Below are 15,150 nucleotides of genomic sequence, written 5' to 3'. Positions count from 1 at the left end.
GATACTAATATTATAATAATAGGCATCCTGTACTCGATAAGTATCTGATTGTGCTGATTGTGCATGCATGGTAATGGTCAATGATGTCAGTACTACTACAAGATCTCTGTCCCTTACCTGTCCAGATGTGACTGATGATGATGGCAGGACTCCTCTTGACCTGGCAGTAGAGTGGAGGTACACTGAAGTTATTAATTATCTCCGGTCTCTACCACCCTCCACTCCTGAACCAGGTATGTGTCACTAGAAATCCTATACCTAATTTCCACAAGCAGTGGTGTATGAAGCTTAAATTTGATATACCAATAGAGCAAGCCATGCCGGTTTCATAGATACCTTCGTTTTTTTTGTAGGACAAATGGTTGTGGTACAATTACGTGTTTTGTAGACCCCCAATAATACTGGCGTGGAATGTGGAACGTCATACCGTATAGCGGGTAATTTTCGTGGGGTAATGTATTCGTTATTTTCGTGGGCAAGCTGACCTCCACAACGTAGGCATGGCTTACCGGAACATAGAAATGCAGGCGGGAAACGAGACTAAACGAAATTTTTACTCACGAAAACCATCGTTTCTTGATTTGAAAAATTTTTTACCCTACGAAAATTACCCGCTATATGGTAATCAGGAGTTCATTAATGACAACTCCCACGCACATTCCATTCTACTTCTTGGCCTATAATACATCACTAAAGTCTATTTGCGTTGCCCGGAAGTTATGTGATCAATTATGGCTTCATTTATGGTTGACAAGTATGCCAGGAACTTTTACATGGTTAACTTTTAGCTGGTTGTAGCCTACAGCATGCAGATAAGAAGCGCTTTTAACAAGGAATCCAATGGTATACAATTGTATATGTATGAAGCTTAGGGTTAGTAAATTTAGAAGTATACAAAGTTATGAGTTATGACAACATTATGAAGGTCAACCTCAACAAATAGACTTTGGCACTGTTTAGAAAAAATTTGCATATTCAAGCTTTGAAGTGGCCACTGCCAACTAAGAAACCTGCTAGCAGGTCACTATCTGGTTAGTGACCTGCTAGCAGGGCTCTAACTAGTACCAACAAAAATGCATTTTCTAAGGGAGATAGACCATGAGATAGACCATGTGTAGTACAGCTTCTTAGCTGGATAGTAACCCTGGAGTGATTAGTGGCTTCTGCAAGCCACTACACTCCCTCAGGTTTACTATCCAGCTAAAAAACCTGCTACACATGACCACGTGTGTGTGTGTGTGTGTGTGTGTGTGTGTGTGTGTGTGTGTGTGTGTGTGTGTGTGTGTGTGTGTGTGTGTGTGTGTGTGTGTGTGTGTGTGTGTGTGTGTGCGTGCGTGCGTGCGTGCGTGCGTGCGTGCGTGCGTGCGTGCGTGCGTGTGTGTCTATACTGTTACGTAGATTGGAGAGGTTCTGAATCACTATTGCAGTTGTATATACTTTATGTGTTAGATGACATAATTATTAATTGTTACTGTCACACTCAGATACTCCAAATGGTTCCGAACAACTTCTTTCTAATTCAATTGTTGACAAGACCTCATCAAGTGAGTAATACCAGGCTAGGGCATACAGTGCATGGGGAGGAAAGTGGATCAATTTACCCCCCCCCCCCCATAATATTAGGGATATCCCCCTGGTTCACTTTCCCCCACCCTGTAACATTTGCTCTAACATTAATTTGGCATTCAATTACGCACTAGTCTAACATGTTCCTATAGCCAAGCTAGGGTAAAGTGGTTTACTTGCCTAAACATTACGTTGCCATAAATCTCTAGTAACCATGTCATTGAGTGTTACCAAGAGTTCATTACGCAACTCCAATAGACTGTGTACAAAAAGCATTCCTCCACTCCTACGTTACAGATACTGGCTGTTGTAACCACAACAAGTAGGAAAGGCAATGAATAAAATTAGTAATGCTGTTATTCATTGCCTTTCTACCTCAGTTGTAAATGAATAACATTAGTGATAATCATCACTGTTATTCATTGCAAATTTGATTTCATAGTTTATACAACAGCATGCGGTTGTGACGTAGGCCTGAAGGAACGCCTACTATGGTTTTAAGTGGAGTTGCGTACTCTTCCTAATGAACTCTTGGTGTTACATATCCTATGTGATTAGTAATATGCTATACACTGAGCATCTACTCCCATACCATGTTAGGTTTATTAATGCTGAGTCAGCTAAACATGTTTTAATCCTCACCCAGAGGACGCAGGAGCAATAGTCTAATAATTACGGTCTTAATGACGAATGTTATTCATTGCCTTTCCTACAGCAGTTGAGATTTTTATCAGCATTGTATGTCTCAAGTGATTCTGACCTTTTTTCAGTGTACGGCCTATAGTCAGTCATTGGAGTTGGTTTTTATGTACTGACTGTCAGACAATTGTCTCATTCCTCCTCCAGTGACCTCTGACCCTCTGTCTGGTCAACAGACACCCAGTGCTGGCGATGAACAACCAGAAACAACTGGTAGGAGACTCTATTATAGCCCAACAATGATCATGTGCCTACCCATCTACTGTAGAACGAAGACCTTTCGGTTATATACTGTGTTACATGACTTGTTACTTGTACACCTCAGATACTCAAAATGATTCCACACAACTTTCAACGGATGACCAAACCTTGTCAAGTGAGTAATACCAGGGCTTACAGTGCATGGGGAGGAAAGTGGACCAATTTACCCTCCCCCCCATAATGTTATAGGCTATAATTATTATAATGTGTATTCAATTACTACCTTGTATGATTGAGTATGTGAAAAGACAACGTATATAAAGCCGCCCAGAATTCAATCACCTAAGAACACCTAATTAAACTGGGCACATGTCCTATTTCCCTGTATAGTGTTCATTTTAATATTTCTGTGATTCTGATTGTCTTAAAGTGTTATAGCTGAAGTCACGTATCATGTTATCACTAGCCAATAATGCACAAATGTGTCAGTATGTATTCATTTAGTGTTTTTTTAATTATTGTCAGCTGTGTCAACATTGCTGGTTGTGTTTGCAGGCACTCCATTGACTGAGGAAGACTCTGATGCTCTAGAAAAGCTGCTCCTAGACAACAAAATCTCTTTGACTGGTGAAAGGACATATGAGACAGTAGTTCACCACCTTCGTGAGCTCGGACATATGGAACTTGCAGCCAACCTGAGGGAAAACCTCGACAAAGGTGGGTAGTAGTTAGTAAGAGCTGTGGGTAGTAGTAGGTGGGTTGCTGTATTGAAGTTATACTCACCTGTGTTGAATATTGCATTGCATGAAGCCCCTAAAGATGAAAGGGGGTTATTTCACTTTAAGTATACCAGTTGATCTGGGTTTTTGAAAGAAATGATGTATTTATTATTTGTAGTAGATTAGTAGACCACATTAATTTTAATTAAATTCATACCTAATTTGATATCGCAAATAACCACAATAAGTTATTAGGTTGATGGGTGGTGCATTAGGCTCCCCACCATGCCTAATAAACTTTTTTGATACCATTTGAAAGATCTCACTCTTAGAAAAATAATCATTGAAATTGAATCCACGGTGTTCAATGTGTGATGCATACAGGATATAAATTATATTCGGCTTCAGTACAAATTGCCAGTGTATAGTTGTGATGTAAATTCTCAGTGCATGTCTGTACAATATCAATAACATAGCGTGTTTGAGTGTGTACAGTTTAAGAATTATTGCTCTTTCTTATATGCAGTGATTGGAGAGCAAAAGCGATATCTGAAGAAATTAGACGATCTGATGACTGACAAAGACACTATCTCCATGCAGTACCTCCGCCTCCTTCTTGTCGGGCCACCATTCGTGGGGAAAACAACAACTCTTGGCCGTTTACTGAAAGATATTGAAAACATTAGTTCTGCTGGAGACAAGGCAAAGCTACGCAGTACGCTACTCACCAATTGCCATCAAGTGGTCGCCTACATGAACAAAGATGCCACAGAATGGGTTTGTTCTAAAGATGTAGAAGAGGAAGCAAAGATCCTCTTTGGCTACATGTACAGTAGCAAGGTCGATGAAGTTCCGAGTGCTCCAACTGAGAAAAAGACAAAAACTGTCCCCGAAAGCGAAAAGCACACAAGCACACCCAAGCCACTTTCTCTTGAAAAGCCTCAGTCAAAGCCTCAAGAAGAAACACACTCTGAAATACAAGAGAATGCTCACCAACAAAACAGGCTCATACCCATCAAAGCTAGATTACAAAAACTGATAAAGAACGGAAACTACTCTGAAATGGCCAAATGTCTCGGCAACACCTTGCTAAACATCAACGATGTTGGAGGACAACCTGCCTTCCTAGAAATGCTACCAGCCCTATGTAATGGTCCTGCCATGTATCTAGTGTTCTTGGATCTAAGCAAGGAACTTGACGAACCCTACGATATTCCCTTCAGTCGTGACAACACAGTCATTACTCCATTCAAAGCTGCTCACACAGTGGAAGCCACCGTCTCTCAAATCCTCTCAGCAGTTGCAAGTATCCATCACGTCTCTCGAGAAGATGCCAAGTACAAAACCACCTCCAAATTGAGCGAGACGTTTGAAAAGTTCCAACAAGTTTGTCCGGTAGCAGCTTTGATTGGTACTCACGTGGACAAGCTGGAGAATCCGAAAGAGAAAATCAAGCAAGTCAACGATGCTCTAAAAGCAACTACTCAAAAGTTTGCCGAGATCCTTGTATCACCTCCGCCAGATTCTGAATCTTCCTTTTTTGCCGTGGACAACTTTGCTGGAACGGAACAGTCTGACATTGCCCCGATTCGTGATTTCCTGAGCGATGTTTTTGCGTCTCATTTCAAGGATGCATCTCTGCCCATCAAACCGAAATGGCTCCTACTGGGCACACTACTGCGGATGGAGTACTCAATCGTGTCGATGGAAGACTGCCTGGAAATCGGGAGATTGTTAGAGATGGATGAAGAAGATACCAAATTCTGTCTTTGGTAAGCTTGTAATTTTTGTACTCCTTCCAATTAATGCATACACGTATATGTACGGCAAACATTTAATACAGTAATTACCTCCAATGCATGTACGTACGATTTGTGTGTCCATTATTATTCTGTTATAGTTCTCACCTAACCCACCCCCCCCACACACACACACACACACACACACACACAGGTACCTACAGAAGATTGGATCCATACTCTATTACGGGAATGTACCCAATGATATCGATGGCTGGCTAAGCAACCACATGTTCTGCACCCCTGAAGTGATCTTCACTAGCATCAGCCAACTGATCCTTGCTGCTTTACGCATCCTCCATTCTGAAGGTCACGTCACTGAATTTGAGCGAGCGGAGTTGGTCAAGATGGGGCAGTTTTCACTGGAGGCCATTATCAAGTACTGTAATGGTCCTGATGTTGCAAAACTGCTCAAGAAAGGAGAGATTATCCCAGCCAAGCATCTCATCATACTGCTGCAATATCTCAACCTTTTGTCCGAAATTGTTCGCAAAGATGCCAATGATCCGAAGGTCACTCGAACCACATACCTCATGCCGGCTATTTTGGACTGTGCTTCACAAGACGAGCTAGCCAACCCACCTCAACCAGACCCAGAACCACTCCATATCACATTCAGCTTTGGTTACGTACCAACAGGAGTCTTCTGTGGGCTCATCACTCGACTAGTTTCCCAAGGCCCTCATGGAATTCTCGGATTGACATGGGAATTGGTGGAAGATGGCGTCAAACGAAATTGTGTTTCGTTTTTTGTCGATGATGTTCATACGGTTACACTACTCTCCCACGAAAAGAGCTACGAAATTCGAATCTCTCGAGACGACCCTGACACCTCTCTTCATGACCTCTGTGGATATGTGCTGGCAGCAATCCTCTACACTCTCAAGTGCCTGTTCCAGCATCTGGTTATGCATATTGCATTCCAATGTCCCTGTTCCAAGGATTGTACTGAACGCAGCGTCAACCATCTGTGTGCTCTCTCTAGCAAATCACGAATCAGGTTTATCTGTGAGGCTTCCAAGAAAGCAGTTGGTCTTAAAGCAGAACAGCAAGTCTGGCTAGGGAAGGTATGTGTCTGTGTATTGACGTAATAGTTTATAATAAGAATGTACTTTCAATTCTGTAAGACTATCTAATCCAAGGTGGGGCAATAGCTTATGATTATGCCTCGGTGTGCATTATTAAGGTGTGTGTGTGTGTACGTTAGTTAGGCCTACTGTTTACTTGTTTACTAATCCATGCATGAGTGCATGGGCAAATAGAAAAAAGTTTGACTATAAAAAATTAACTTATTATTCGTATTCTCTGTTATCTAGACTGTAAGTGTTGGTCAGAAGGCAAGCTTGTGTGTGCTCAAGTTTGTTAGAAAGTCTGTCGATCAGTTCTCCTTTGATTGGAGCAAAGTGGGAGATGATGACACAGCACCTGTTCTCAGCAAACCCAACACTGTGAGCTTCCAGAGTGTGAGAGAGGAAGACTTTGGTCACTACCAGTGTGAGGTGAAGGATGCAGCTGCTGGGAAAGTGCTCCTCACTCTCTACACAGCTCTCTACAAAGAGGACACAAGTCAGTTATCTAACCTCAAGTAACTACTTTCTTTGCTGTCGGTAATCCCAATCCCATCATAACAACTTCTACTTACATGTATTACATAACCAATGTACACAGTGTTTACTTCCTCTGCCCCACTTACAATTGCCCAATTCCATCTACCATTAATTTTAGTGTGAGCTTTTTATTTGGAAAGTCATTTTCAGTTTGATCTCTGCCCCAAAAAATTTAAATTTTACCATAAAAAGTATAATAGTGTGAAGCTTTTCCTAGGTCTAAGAGAAGCTTGACCGTAACATTGTGTAATGAAGTGGTACTCTTGTGCATGACTGTTATATTGTCATATCCTCCTCACAGGTAATGCAGTGACTCCACTAGCCACTCCACACACAACCACTCAGTCAGGTAGCAGATACTGTGCATTGGTTTGTATTGTGAATTAGGTCAACATTACATCTGTATACAGTTCTAATAGGAAATAATGTCATCACTTAACAATGTATGTTTCATGTGTACAGTTCATGAGACGACAGCGACTGCAGCTCAGTTGAGTCGTGAGTGCTCGGATAAAGCTCTTCTCCAGTTGTCTACTGAGATTGCTGGCTATGACAGATACAAGTACAGGCTGGGCCTCAGTGATGCTGAGATTGGTGCTATCGATCGGAGTACTTCCATCGTTGATAACATCCCAGGGAGGTTTCACGCTGCTCTAAAGAAGTGGAAGAGTAAAAGCATCATTCTCGACAATCCATCGAATTCAACAGCTACTTACGATCGATTAGTGGAAATTGCCTCAGAGATTGAGGACGGAGAGGCAGTTCGCAGCATTCACAAGGCCTGTGTGGAGCATACCAGTGAGTTACCTAGTGAATCATCACTTTCACCATTACCTTTGTGAGCTTGCTCGTGTATAATTATAGTGCCACGATAATTATAGTGAACTCTGTACAGCATTCTAAATGTTGGCGACATAATTACGATTGTACTGTCAATGTCATTGGTATACAACTCTCTCCTTGCATGTTTCCACGCTTTTGAGTGCTTTCCCTGCCCAATCCTGAGCATTTTTCACATTGCAAGTGTGTTTGTTGGAACTTGAATATTGATTTTAGTGTGAAGGGATTAAGCTTATAATTAAGGGAACCACTTGGGAATGATGCAATGAGTGGCTAGGGGAGGCTAGCTTGTTGCTATAAATGCTGGCACGCGCAAAGTAATCACGCGTGACATAATAATTGTACAAGTATAAAAATTATAGTCAATGTAGTAAGTTCAGTATAATATTATAGTCTAAAGTGGTTGAGTGTATATATAGCCTTACAGTTGTATTGTGTACATACATGGTCTCGTATGTGGTGTACAGTTCAGAGTATTATAAGCTACTACGTGCGTTACATTGTCATTGTAAGGTACTTTGATCTGTACAGTTCAACCACATCAGACGATAGTGACAGCGACTGCCGCTCAGTTGAGTAGTGAGTGCTCGGATGAAGCTCTTCTTCAGTTGTCTACCGAGATTGCTGGCTATGACAGATACAAACTCAGGCTGGGCCTCAGTGATGCTAAGATTGACGCTATCGATAAGTGTCCTTCCATGGTTGATAATATCCCAGGAAGATTTCTCGCTGCTCTGAAGATGTGGAAGAGTAAAAGTATTCTCGAAATGTATCCATTGAATTCAACAGCTACTTACGGTCGATTAGTGGAAATTGCTACAAAGATTGAGGACGGAGAGGCAGTTCGCAGCATTCACAAGGCCTGTGTGGAGCATACATGTGAGTTACAAATGTACCTAGTTTATGGTCACTTCGACCATTACCTTTGTGAGCTTGCTTGTCAGTACAGTAGTGCCATGCAATAGTGAATTGTATAATTATAGTAAGAACAGCATTCCAAGTGTTTGCAATACACACTGTCAAAATGGTATTGGATATATACTGCAAGTGTAGGTTTGCTAGTTGCTGACTGTTGTGTCTCCCTCCCTCCTCATGCAGGACTGGAGGTCATGGATCAGTCAACACCATCAGACACTACCAACACTATAGAACCATAAGCACATTTGCACATTATTTTGTTTTGTTTGACGCTTATTGTGGTAATGAATAAAGTGGCATGGGTTTTTTTTACTGACAATGTTCTTGGTATGGATCGTTCAACTTGGGAACAAATATTAGCCAGTAATCCGGTAAAGATCACTGCAGTAATGAATTTATAAATTTGCACATGGCCTACTGAGCAATATAGCTACCGTACGTAGACTCGACTCTGCTATAGACTAGACTAAGAGCTTCACAGCTAGGCAGCATTGAAAAACAGTATGTAGCTCAGTATATAGATCCCAGTTTCTAACAGAGATGGCTCCATGCACACCAGGCTACAAGCAGTGAAGAGAGAGAGCTAGCCAGAGAGTGACTGTCTCAAGGCATCCTGACTAAGTGCTGCTGCTGGTGGATATGGTGGCTAGTCTGCAGAGGGAGCTGGACAATGCTAGGGTGAGTAGTGTCAGGTCTTATTGAGTGGACCCAGATACTCTATCTATAGACTAGCTCTCTAGCTCCCTTTGTTGTAGTGCACCTATCATCAATGTGTTGCCCCAGAGGTCGGGGAGGTCCGACATGCGTGCACAAATCACTACAAGTGCTAGTGCATTTGGCCTGGACATATCACGTGACCACAATGCACTGAACTATATAGTGATTCGTGCACGCATGTCAGACCTCCTCTGGTGTTGCCCCACTACCCCCCCCCCCCCCTCGGGACATACGGGGAAATTTGACAATCCAAGTGTGGGTGATGACATCTACTTTCGATACACAGTATGCCTACGTTCGATACTCTCTCTATTCTTGGTACTAGGTGTACCTACCTCCAATTAGATGCGAATAATTTTTCACCTCCAAAAAAAGCAACCTCGGGCAGAGGTCTTGTCACTTTAATTAAATTGAGGTCTATGGTAACTGTATTTAGACCAAGCAGGACCAAACACAGTATATTTGTTTGGAACGTCCAATAATGGTGTTTTTAGATCGGTCAGGCCCAAATTGTCCATAGCTTGGGCTATATTATATAATTATTCAGTATAAATGGGTGCATGTACTTTTCAGAATTTTATACAATGTAGCTAAATTTTAGGTTGTACTACGAACATCCGATTTCAAACAGTTGGGATACCCATTGATTGAATGGTAAAGGAAACATGCACCTGGTCAATATTTAGTCAATACCTTTAATAACTGAAAATTGATTATTATACACATTAGACCCTCCTCCTACATTGTTTGCATGGTAACCTCTCTCTCTCTCTTTCAGGTGAACTAAAGAGAAGTCGCAGTTAACAAGATAGCCAGCTGCTGGGATGTCACGAGGGAACGAGAGATCAGTTCTCTGAAGTCCATAGTCTTGAAGATTTGAAACCATCAACTATTAGTCTTGTAACAGTTGTGTATCACATGCACCCTCTCTTGCTAATAATTCAGCAGCAATGTTATTGAGACCAGAATAAAAAATGAACATAAACTTGGGAATGCAAACATTATACCTACTCCTCCTTCCAGGAGTTGGCTTGTATATACAGAAGTGGGATCCTTGAGGCCCTCAGCTAGCTGCTATAGCTATATTAAACATGGGAAACAGTCCATGTGTGCAAAAACAAGGAGGGGGGTGGGGCTCACTATTTCTGCACATGCGTAGATCTGATTACGCAACCTCCTCGTGGAGGATGAAGAAACTCACCAGAGGAAAATGGTGTCTTTCCAACCACCCAAGCAACTGGTAATTAAGTGGATTGCTGTGTATAATAAAATCCTATAGTTGTGTATATGTAACTAGTAAGCGCAAGCATGAGTTTTGCTGTTAGGTCATTGTCACATGTACAATAGTATTATTCTGTGCATTAATAATTCTGCAGTCTGTATTCTGCAACCATGGCAGCTAACAATAATTTTATTATTGCCTGTTTTGCTGTTTTGCAGATGTCTCAACTCATAGTGACAACACAAACCAGCGAGCGAGATTGATGTCACTGACTGGCTGCATAATCATGGAGGCGCTACACTAGTGAGGAAACATTTATATTCAGTATAATTAAAATTAACCCTTTAACCGTCGGATTCTTAATTAACAGTGAAGTGAAATGTCTGTAAATTCTCTATCGGGTTTCCAGAACAATAAAATGCCTAGCAACCATATACCAATAGAATGCCCATACAACTAGTGTTCAATGGCGCTGTGCTAATGCCTCTCGCCATGTTTTTGCTTTCGCTGAAAAGTAGTAGAGTGTTATATTAGTTTCTATAATGAATTTTATATTAAAGTTAGCTTATCTATATAAAGTCACTGAGAAGAAAAGACTTATTTACATGCATCTATTGTTGTATTATGTGGCTTACTAGGACCTCAAGAAAGAAGAAAATTGATTCTTCCAAGATCTGTAGTTCAGTGTATATAATATCTAAGAAAAGACCTGTGTACATGCATATTGTTATCTATATTGTTATATGGTAGTGTTTTGTGGCTTACCAGGCCTTCAAGACAAAGATGATTCTGCCAGGAGGATCTGGATCTGGATCTTGGATATTATTATTTTCTCACACGTGGGGAATGAGCGCGCATGCGCATTACATACACAGGACTAATTAAAGGGTGTGTCCAAAGAGATCAATTTCACAAATGGCTACTGCTAGCTAGCTGTTTTAACAGATATTTTCTGAGTATTGTAGCTAACAAAAAGCTAGCGCTTTAGTGCAAGGCTAACTCATATGTTGAATAGAAAGTTTGTGCGGACAGATGATGCTATGAAAGATTCAGCCTTCAATGTGAGTCAAACTAGCCATAACTCGAGAAAGAAGCTTTAGTTTGCAAATCCACGAATCAAAATCCAAGAGAACGTGGCTAGAAGCCTATAGAAGCTGTTAGTTTTCGTCGCATTGCAACCGTTGAGCAGTTACAGCTGGAACAGACACACACACACACAGACACACACACAGACACACACACACACACACACACACACACACAGTCAGCTTTACCGTATCCCTCGTGCGGCTACGCCTCGAGGCATAACAAGGAATAAAATGGTGCAACATGTGTTGCCATAACAACCACGGTTATTACGCTCACCCGTTTTTATCATTTTAAATGCTCGGCCAGCGGTGAGATAAAATCCAAAAATTTTTTTTTATGGATCAGCCTATCATAATTATGGTATAAAGGCTTGACTAAGCTTGATTTTCACATCATATGAATGTAACAGTGCTAAGATATATCAATTTGAAGTACAATACGTACATGTAATGCTAACGATCTATGAAATTTACAAGCTCACATAAAGACTGTTCATTACTGCTAATTCTATTTTAGCTATACTATACTTACTACTGATATTCTAGCTATATTATACTACTTGCCAGAGTCACACAGTGAGCCCTCTCCGTCCTGGTCCATAGCTCTAGCGTCTAGGTCCATGTCATGCATGTCCTCAGTCCCAGACAGTTCATCAGCGTCTGGCATAAAGCTGGTAGCCTTTGGAACGTATCCTACTATCCCCTCTCCTTCATAGGCACTGTCATCACCAGAGGAGACATCGCCATTGCTGTCCTCAAGCTGTTCAAGCACATCGGCACAAGTAAACAACCTAGCCATAGCTATAAACTTCGTGCGGTAAGATGCTAATGAAATTTTAATATAGCAACGTGGCTTGGAAAATTCTAGACTAAATTGCACGTGATTCTACAGCTCTTCCTCTATACAGGGATGTGTGTAGTTCGAGCTACTTCCTAAGTATCACAGAATTAGAATTTCGCAAAAAAAGTCACTATTGCGGGCCACGATCGTGGCCCGTGACGGTTAAAGGGTTAATTGTATAAACTATATACAGTGTATTCAGCAATCATGCATGCTAACAACGTTAATTGTTGTTCTGCAGATGTCTTCACATTTCATCCTTTTTTTCTCTCCCAGGCCTTCCAGCTGCAAGGGTGTACAAGACCCCACCCCCTGCATGAGAGTCCTAATCCAGTTACCCCATGCAGCCCCCCCCCACAACATCCCATCAGGTGAGCATAGTATTGCTGAGTGCATGTATGGGGAATATATTACTGGTTACACTCAAAGTAGGTCTAGAGGGTATTTTCCAGTATACATGTAAAAAACTATATAGAACTATCTAAAGTACCTTGCCCCGACGCTGAGGAGACAGTTTCTCTCTTATAGCTCCAGACATTCAGTCTGTGTGACTAGTAGTATTAGCTCACAAACCTAGTATAGGAATTGCTTACAGTATCAAGGGTATCTGGTGCAGAGAGGCTTGCTGGTACAGAGAGGATATCTGGTGCAGAGAGGATAGCTGGTACAGAGAGGCTTGCAGTCCTCTATTCTCTAGCTACAGTTGTTACCCAGTCCTGACCCCATGCCTTGGAGTTGTGAGAAGTAGGTAGTGTCTTCTGTCTGTGGTTTACCCACTTGTGGGTTTTGTGCAGAGTGGGAAATGTATACAGTGACTTGCAACCGAGTGCATGCCACAGCAAAACCACTATTAGATTGTTAGATATGATCAAAATACTTTTAGTGTTAGTTGAACTATTTTGGCCACTTCTACAAAAAAATTAATGTTGTTGCCTGGTTTCCGTGAAAGCGGGCGATGCCCCAACTTGATTTTATGACTTGAGAGGAAGTATGTAGTATTAGAGAAATTATTGTAAAAAAATATAAGAAAAGTCCCCCAAGAGGGAATCGAACCCATGCCTAATCTATAATCTAATCTACTAAGCCACACCTATTCTGTCCTAGTCATTACACCTCTCAGTCATCACAGGCATACACACAGTGGATTGCAGACTATCACTTGCAAAAGAAAAGTACCATGTAGTATATCGTTAGGGCCAAACCAAACCTGTGATAGCAGTGTTGAAAAGCTTATAGTATGTACAGTTCATTGAGTAGATTACCACAAATGTGTGAGTAGTTGTACTTAAATGTAAATATCTTTTGATTGGAGCATTTCTAAGAAATGGTGTTGATACCTGTGTGTAGATGAATGACTGAACTACAACATATCTAAAAATGTTTCCATTGAAACATAAGGCGGTGGGTTTTTGGTGATTAATAGAACAACAGCAAATTTTTATAGTGGGTAACCGGTTAGAGTAATAAAACACTAACCTTAAACAGCTAAGGTCTTAGACTTTTATCACACAATAGATTAATGGTTTAGGTATCCTGACCATATCCCTTTATATGGGTCTTACATATGCTCACAGTGTCTATAATTTATCATTTACTGGTTTTTAGATACACTTTTGGTTAGAGTAATATCTTCTGAAAATTTTATAGCTTAGCTTTAAAAGTTCTCTGGTAAGTTTACAAATAAATGGGCTACATTTTTTGATACCAAGAACATCCTCTATGCTTATTCCATTGTTGAATATCACTGAAAAACTACATATTCTACTATTTTCTACTGTTTTGATGACATCACAAGCTGCTAACCACAAATCGTTGACACTCAAATTAACATGTAATGTAAGTGGGCGTATAATAACTGTACGCCCACTTTTAATTACGTTTGTGGTTGATTAAAGCATCATTGGTTTGTGGTTTGCAGCTGCGATGTCATCAAAACAGTAGAAAATAGTAAATTATGTAGCTTTTCAGTGTTATCTCAGCAATGGAATAAGCATATAGGATGTTCTTGGTATCAAAATGTAGCCCATTTATCTGTAAACTTACTACAGAAATTTGAAAGCTAAGCTATTAATTTTTCAAAAGTTATTACTCTAACCAAAAGTGTACCTGAAAACCAGTAAATCATGAATTATAAACACTGTGAGCATTTGTAACACCCATAAAGGGATTGTCAGGATACCTAAACCATTGAACAATTATGTGATGAAGTCTAGGACCTTAGCTGTACAAGATTACTGTTTTATTACTCTAACCGATTACCCACTATAACAATTCGCTGTTGTTCTATTAATCACCACAAACCCACCACCTTATGTTTCCATGGAAACATTTTTGGATTTGTTGTAGTTCAGTCATTCATCTACACACGCACCATTTCTTAGAAATGCTCCAATCAAAAGATATTTACATTTAAGTACAACTACTCACACATTTGTGGTAATCTACTCTCTAGACTAAATGAACTGTTCCTGTATCTGCATGAAGAATGCTTGCAATGAACACATTTGTGGAGCAATGTTTTGGCCATTATATAGAGGTGGCGTGAAGGGGCTGTTTTATTTATACACAAGAGTACTCTTGCTTGGTGCAAGTTTAGGCTTAAGAAATCATTATCTATTGTGGTTTTGCTGTTAGGAAATTCTCTGTTGCACCTTGTTAACAGCATTGAACATGCATGTGTTCTTATCACTTTGATTCCCCCTGACTACACATGCATCACAACTGCAGACTGAATTACTGCTGCATGCGTGCAAGTCCCGTTTCTACGATATCAAAGGATCAAGATCTGTGACAGAAATCAGAATGAAACTCAAGTCTGGTATCTTCCATTGTATGAGCTCCGCGATAATTATAAGGTGAAACAAATTAAAACAGATACTACACTTTGCCCATATATACCTAATTTATAATAATGCTAAATTGATTTCAATGAG

At 40.6% G+C, this 15,150-nt stretch overlaps 2 protein-coding genes across 3 annotated transcripts in view; both read left to right on the top strand.

Annotated features, from left to right (window-relative positions):
* Positions 1-15,150, top strand: part of LOC135350196 (uncharacterized) — a gene marked incomplete in the record, with an annotated part of 231,127 nt that overhangs the window by 76,543 nt on the left and 139,434 nt on the right.
* Positions 1-15,150, top strand: part of LOC135352174 (uncharacterized) — a 62,337-nt gene that overhangs the window by 2,059 nt on the left and 45,128 nt on the right. Inside the window, exons 7-18 of one of the 2 annotated variants that reach the window (XM_064551357.1) lie at positions 126-233; positions 1,485-1,544; positions 2,413-2,478; positions 2,591-2,641; positions 3,022-3,183; positions 3,712-4,957; positions 5,139-6,051; positions 6,301-6,550; positions 6,893-6,940; positions 7,054-7,389; positions 7,963-8,310; positions 8,530-8,684. In XM_064551357.1, the coding sequence (XP_064407427.1) occupies positions 126-233; positions 1,485-1,544; positions 2,413-2,478; positions 2,591-2,641; positions 3,022-3,183; positions 3,712-4,957; positions 5,139-6,051; positions 6,301-6,550; positions 6,893-6,940; positions 7,054-7,389; positions 7,963-8,310; positions 8,530-8,531 (3,590 nt within the window). In that variant the 3' untranslated portion in view covers positions 8,532-8,684. Of the gene's footprint in view, positions 1-125; positions 234-1,484; positions 1,545-2,412; positions 2,479-2,590; positions 2,642-3,021; positions 3,184-3,711; positions 4,958-5,138; positions 6,052-6,300; positions 6,551-6,892; positions 6,941-7,053; positions 7,390-7,962; positions 8,311-8,529; positions 8,685-15,150 lie in introns of those variants that run through there. The other variant, XM_064551356.1, reaches the window with a different exon arrangement.

This window comes from Halichondria panicea, chromosome 1, assembly GCF_963675165.1.
Source record: "Halichondria panicea chromosome 1, odHalPani1.1, whole genome shotgun sequence".
Taxonomy (NCBI): domain Eukaryota; kingdom Metazoa; phylum Porifera; class Demospongiae; order Suberitida; family Halichondriidae; genus Halichondria; species Halichondria panicea.
The sequence above is the reverse complement of the archived record's forward strand: the minus strand, read 5'-3'. Positions and strand labels throughout refer to the sequence as shown.